This window comes from Peromyscus maniculatus, chromosome 18 (genome assembly GCF_049852395.1).
Source record: "Peromyscus maniculatus bairdii isolate BWxNUB_F1_BW_parent chromosome 18, HU_Pman_BW_mat_3.1, whole genome shotgun sequence".
Taxonomy (NCBI): domain Eukaryota; kingdom Metazoa; phylum Chordata; class Mammalia; order Rodentia; family Cricetidae; genus Peromyscus; species Peromyscus maniculatus.
In genome coordinates, this window is record NC_134869.1 from 72,930 (window position 1) to 79,966 (window position 7,037).

Below are 7,037 nucleotides of genomic sequence, written 5' to 3' on the forward strand. Positions count from 1 at the left end.
TATACTCCTGTATTAACCTCAATAAACTCATTAATTTGAGGGAAAAGGGATTACACAGTCTTCCCTGAGAGGCAGATACATAAAGGGGAACTGACAAGTAATACAAATGGCCAACTTCTGGCTTCCTTTTTATTTTCTGTACTGAGACAAAGGCTTAGTAGGCTTTGTCTTCCACCAAAGGCTGCCTCTTCCAGCTGTCTGGTTCAGGACAGATAGGTATGTTCACAGTCAGTCCTGAACATGGTCATTTGAAGCTGCAGGCGATCACCCAAAGTCAGATATTGGGGCAAAAGCTGAAAAATCAAAGATGCAGAGTAGGAAGCCAATAGTTCTACCTTTCTTTCTTTCTCTTTCTTTCTTTCTTTCTTTCTTTCTTTCTTTCTTTCTTTCTTTCTTTCTTTCTTTCTTTCTTTCTTTCTTTCTTTCTTTCTCTCTCTCTCTTTCCTTCTTTCTTTCTTTCTTTCTTTCTTTCTTTCTTTCTTTCTTCTCTCTCTCTCTCTCTCTCTCTCTCTCTCTCTCTCTCTCTCTCTCTCTCTCTCTCTCTCTCTTTGGTTTTTCAAGACAGTGTTTCTGTGTGTAGCTTTGCGCCTTTCCTGGACCTCGCTTTGGAGACCAGGCTGGCCTCAAACTCACAGACATCTGTCTGCCTCTGCCTCCTGGGTTCTGGGATTAAAGATGTGCACCACCACCGCCCAGCTCTTTCTTTCTATTTATTTTATGTACATTGGTGTTTTGCCTGTGTGTGTCTGTGCAAAGGTCCCCTGGAACTAGAGCTACAGACAGTTGTCAGCTGCCAGGTGGGTGCTGGGAATTGAACCTGGGTCCTCTGGAAGAGCAGTCACTGTTCTTCACTCCTGAGTCATCTCTCCAGCCCCAGCCAATACTTCTTAACCCTATGAAATACTCCACCAAAAGAGAGTAAGTACCTCTCTCACCCCACCTTATCACACTCTCTATTTGCCCAGCTCTATCACTTCTTTTCTGTCTGTCCAGATATCCAGACCTCTATGGTTAACTAATGGCTAGCTCCTCCTTCTGATTTTCAGGCAAGCTTTGTTAGAGCACAATAAAATATCACCACATTTCCCCTTTTTTTGTCTAAAGCAAAAAAGGGTTATCACTAATATAAGAAAAACTACATGTAATAAGTTCAATAACTATATACAATATATAAGGCAATAAATACACTAAGTACAATAACTATATACAATATATAAAGGCAATAAATAATTCAACAATGTCTAGACCATTTGGACGTGACAAAATCAGAAAAAATACTCCATTATCTATCCTATCTTCGTGAATCCAAAGGACTGTGTCTAATTCTCCTTCTATCCTAATTTGTATTACCAACCAAAAACTATCTTTTGATGTCTTTCAAACTTATACACTTTACACCTCTTTAGTGAGTTTCTTTTCCAAATTTCTTCAACAAGGAAAACTATAACTATCTAATGTTCAACTCCTTCAGAGACCTGAGAAGGAAATAATATTAACTGAGTAAACAGGAACTATAACTAAGTGACTTCCACAAAATGTGAGAAATAACAGAAACAGCTGGTTGCCTGGATAGTCACTCAAGATTTATCTGCACCATTGGGACATCCATCTTTGGCCTACAGGCCTAGCATATCTGTCAGACTCATTGCAAAGCAGGATTTTCTGAAGGGCCTTTCTACTTTGTCTTTGCAAGGTGCATCAGTCCTTTTTTTTTGTGTCCTTCTTGTCCATTTTGGACAGCATACTGTCAGCAGTTGATGTAAGGTCACTTTCTTACCCAGTGGCTAACTTTGCCACAAATAAAGTAAACACTATATTGACTTTCTTCAATGCCCATTGTCTTCTTGAAGAAGATGGATACTGTGAGGAGCATACATGTTTCTGACTCATAAAAAAGAAGAAAAAAATCTATGTTATCATTTTTCAATGCCATATTCTGAAGATCTCTGAAGTGCTTTAAGATGACCTGTCTATCTAAAATATATTTCTGCTTGACCTTGAGAACAGACCTAATATGACTACAGGTTTGATTGTAATGACTATCTACTAAACTGCATTTCTTTATTATCCTAAATAGTTGGCAATAACTTTCAAGGACTGAAAACTGCATTGCACTGTGAAATGAACTGTATAGGCATGATACATTGGACAAGACTAGAAATATATGTAGAAGTATTTTCTAACAAAATCAATCTCAAATTTCTATCAATATACATAATTTATATACAATATACAAAAATCCAATCCAATGTGAAATATTTAAAACTAGTAGTTCCATTCTAAAAGAAGATTCAAAAATCTAACTTTCTATATTACCATATCTATATCCTCTCTTTTTTCTTTTCAGAGTAGATTCAATAATCTACCCTTTGACCTACCTTTTCTATATCCTTTTCAACACATGAAAGTCTGTAAATGGAATTTACTATATATATAACTACAAGAAAAAATACCCACATGATCATCTCATTAATTACTGAAAAGTCCTTTGACAAAATTCAACATCCCTTCACGATAAAAGTCTTGGAGTAATCAGAGATACAAGAAACATACCTAAATGAAATAAAGGCAACATACAGCAAGCCTACAGCCAACATCAAACTAAATGAAGAGAAACTCAAAGGGATTCTACTAAAATCAGAAATAACACAAGGCTGCTCACTGTCTCTATATCTATCAACATTGGACTTGAAGTTCTAGCTAGAGCAATAAGACAACAAAAGGAGAACAAGGTGGTACAAATTGGAAAGGAATAAGTCAAACATTCACTGTTTTCAGATGATATGACAGTATACATATGTGACCCCAAAAATTCCACCAGGGAACTCCATCAGCTGATAAACACTTTCAGTAATGTGGCAGGATACAAGATTAACACACTCAAAAAAATCAGTAGCCCTCCTATATACAAATGATAAATGGCCTGAGAATGAAATCAGAGAAACATCCACCTTTACAATAGCCAAAGACAACAAAAATTCATTGGGGCAACCTATCTGATAAGAACTTTAAGTTTTTAAAAAAGAAATTGAAGTAGATATCAGAAAATGGAAAGCTCTCATATGCTCTTGGATAGGTAGAATCAACATAGTAAAAATAACGATCTTACCAAAGGCAATCTTCAGATTCAATTTAATTCCCATCAAAATCCCAACAAAAGTCTTCACAGACCTTCAAAGAACAATTTTCAACTTCAAATGGAAAACCAAAACCCAGGATAGCTAAAAAAAATCGTGTACAATGAAGGAATGTCTGGCATCACCATCCCTGACCTCAAGGACTCCTATAGAGCTATATTTAAAAACAACTTGGTATTGGCATAAAAATAGACACATAGATCAATGGAACTGAATCAAAGACCCTGACTTTAATCTAAAGACATATGAACACCTGATTTTTGACAAAGAAGCTAAAATTATACAATGAAAAAAAGAAAGCATTTTTGACAAATGGTGCTGGCATTCACACATGCTAGAATGCAAATTGATCCATTATCTGTGCCCATGCACAAAACTCAAGTCCAAATGGATCAAACACCTGAACATAAATCCAATTACACTGAACCTGATAGAAGAGAAGTAGCACAGACACTGAGAGCAACAACTAATACATGGGACCTCCTGCAACTGAGAAGCTTCTGTAAGGCAAAAGAGACAGTTAACAAGACAAGATGACAGCCTACAGAATGGGAAAAGATTTTTACCAAACCCACATCTGACAGAGGGATGATCTCCAAAATATAAAAAGAACTCAAGAAACTAGACATCAAAATACCAAATAATCCAACTTAAAAAATGTGGTACAGATCTAAACAGAATTCACAACAGAATATTAAATGGCCAAAAGACATTTAAGGAATTGCTAAAAATCCTTAGCCAAGAGGGAAATGCAAATCAAATGACACTAAGATACCATCTCACTAACAACCTCATAGCTTGAGTGAGCTCTACTAACACTGGGGGAATCTTCATAACTAACTATGTAACTTTTTTTGAGCCCACCAATCTCTAAAATTCTGAGGATCTTCCCTGGGTGAATATTCACTTCAGAGGTCTCATCCCTACTACTCCCCTTTATCCTGACCTCATTTCTAAGCATCCTTTCTTTCTCAAATTGTTGATTATTAATCTTAAGGAGGGGAAAATCCAACCCTGGACAGTGCATGTGAAGTGAGTTTTCAACTTCACTTAGATAAAGTTTCTAATGAAGCAGAGGCCTAGATTTCTGGCTTTGGAAGGAGGATCTACCTAAAGGCTTCCATTGTGAATCCAGAGGATCCTGAAAATGGCACCTTGGTTTCAAGTCACTTTTGGGTGAGGTATGTAACAGGGATGAAATAGCTATACCAGGTGACATCAGCACATGGACATTCTACTGTATCCTGGAGAGCCCTGGCATTCCATGTGATGTCACCAGTGTTGTGGCAACGCCAACTGTCATTGGGGCATTTGTGCAGTGTCTCGTGTTTCACCTACAGACATGCTGTCTAGACTGAACAGGATTCTTGGGAGACAGGATGGAGAGCACAGGGAGACCAAAGGGAGGCAGAAGGAAGATGACCTTCAGTCTCCATGTCACACATCAAGAAATAAATGGTTCTGGGGAAAGCACAGTGAGTCCTGGGAAAGGGATGGGGAGCTTCTTGAAGGAGGAAGGCTTGAGCTGTTCCTTCCAGGAGTGGGGCTAAGCAGGTGAGAGTTTCTGAGAAGCAATGGGCCTACCTGCTCCTCTGAGTTCTTCAAGAGCAGAACAAAGTTGAGGATTTTCAAGGTTAGTTTGGCAGAAAGCCAGGGATGGTCAAGGCTGCAGCTGTTCTGTTGAGGGCCCTCTGCTTTTACTCTGAGTGGGAAGGAAGCACATGGGGACTAAAGAGGTTTCAGTACCAGCCGAGCAACTCACACACACTGGATGTCTTTTGGTGTGTGTCATTAATAACAGAGAGAGTAATGTCCCCTGGCCAGAGCTAGAGGTTCTCACATTTTAAATAACAACCACTAGCAGGGCAGGAGCCACCAAGAATTGCTGCATGTCAGTGATCCCTAAGGTTTCTGAGTTCCTGCCCTCTCACTAGCCAGTCATCTTTCCTCTACCTTGAGTGCAGGACTGGGACATCACTCTTCCTGTAAGTATTTGTTCTTGATGTCAGAGGGCTCACCTGTGGATGCCCAGTTCATAGGTATTTTCAGTCACACCTTTCAGTGGTTGATAAAAAGTTCGCTAACCTCATGATGGATGGAATGTATTCTCCTGAAGCTTTTGGTAAAACTTTCATCTTTACCTATGTGACTTATCATTGCTCTGACAGGACCCACATAATCCTCCACTATCCTCATACGTTGTAACTGCCCCGTGGATCTTCTCTGATGTACTTATTCACCTCGTGCAACTGATCTTCCTTCCCTATTATACTGAGCTAATTTCTTAGCATCCTTTATTTCACATCTTGTTAGAGATCATCAGGAAGAGAAAAGCCATTTCTGGGCACAGTTTGGAAAATGAGTCTTGCCCTCCATACATGATGAACTATTGAATTAGAATGAAATAGATTCTAATCAATCAGAGAGATCTCGGGATTGGAAGGAGGAGGTGCTGAAGGATTTCCCCTGTGTCTCAGGGAAGGCTCCTGGAAAGGGCAGCTTGGCTTTTGGTGAATTGGGGAAGAGTTTGTTATCAAATAGATAAAGGTGTTGGCAGTGACCCTACAGTCCCTTCTCTGGAAATTCTATTGTATCCTGGAGAACCCATGGCATCTTTTGTGAAATCACCAGTGTTGTTACAATTCCAAATGCCCTTGAGGCATTCATTAAGTGTGTATAGGGTTCACCAATCAACATGTTGGCAAGACTGAGCATACTGACTGGAAGAGAGATCTCTGGTTTTTTAGGGAGGAGTTGAGGCCAGAACTGGACCTTCTAGTAATGGGGTTCAGTAGCTGTAATCATCTGAAGCCATGCGCCTATGCTGCTTCTCTGGGTCCCTAAAGAGCAGATCCAAAGTGGAGGTTTCTGACGGTTAGTTGGCAGAGGGCCAGGAATGGTCAAGGATGCAGTGCTGTGCTAGGACCTTTTTCAGTTCATTCTGACTGTCAAAGAATGCCAAAGGAGGCACAGAACCACTAATGAGGTATCAGGGTAGCATGTTGCTGCACTTTATTCTCAGTGGATTTCTGTAGGTTTCATGGATATCTGATATAAATACCAGAGAGCAAAACTTTCCGTCCATGTACCCAGGTCTGAGACATTCAGTGTCTTTTAGTCCTGCACACAGGTTATCGGGCAGGGAGGTACAAAGCACCAGGCAATCCAGGACTTTCTTGCATCACATCAGGTATCACCTGACAATTCCAAACCAACATGACCTGCCTTGCTTATGCCTTTCAGGGACAGTGGGGCTGCAGGAGGGCCTGAGGCATATATCTATCCTCAGAGATTGGAGACAGACACATGACTTATGGTCCCCAGTTTAAGGATAGATGCTCTGATTTTTGAGGGCTTCACTGGGTGCCATGCATTTCCTCTCCCTCAGGACTCCTCTTGGGACTCCACATGGTCTCTTGGCCCTATGCCATTCGTCTGTACAAATTCACTGTGTTTATGTACCTACAGGGACTACTAGGAAGGCATCATCCACACCCTTCTTCCTCACTGAGCAGGAGAAGCAGCTGAACCAGGTGGATAAACTGACCCTTCAGCTACAGATGATGACCAATGAGAGGAATGAACTGCTGGAACTCCTGGCCCTTTATAACAACAATGAGTTGAACAACAGGTATTCATTATGCCCTTTTCTCTGGTAACTGTCTTGACCCTACTGTGTCCTGAGTGCATTTGAGAGGCAGAACTGAAGCCTGTAGGAGTGAGATAGGACATAGGCTGTTCTGATTCCTCCAAATGAAAAAGCAGAGCCTGTGGCCTGAATCACAATCTACAGAGGGGCAGTAGGGTGTAAGATCACAACATGCATTTCAAGAGGCCTTGACAGACATCGGCTTTTAGGAGATGCTTGGTGCTCTGGGTTGAGTGCTTATATTTGACTAT

General features: G+C 40.4%; 1 protein-coding gene across 2 annotated transcripts in view; it reads left to right on the forward strand.

Annotated features, from left to right (window-relative positions):
- The first annotated feature begins 4,411 nt into the window (after window positions 1–4,411).
- Window positions 4,412–7,037, forward strand: part of LOC143269347 (disks large homolog 5-like) — an 83,029-nt gene continuing 80,403 nt past the window's right edge. For both annotated transcript variants that reach the window (XM_076554419.1, XM_076554418.1), the window contains exons 1-2: window positions 4,412–4,612; window positions 6,606–6,768. In XM_076554419.1, coding sequence (XP_076410534.1) covers window positions 4,480–4,612; window positions 6,606–6,768 — 296 coding nt within the window. In that variant the 5' untranslated portion in view covers window positions 4,412–4,479. The remainder of the gene's footprint in view (window positions 4,613–6,605; window positions 6,769–7,037) is intronic.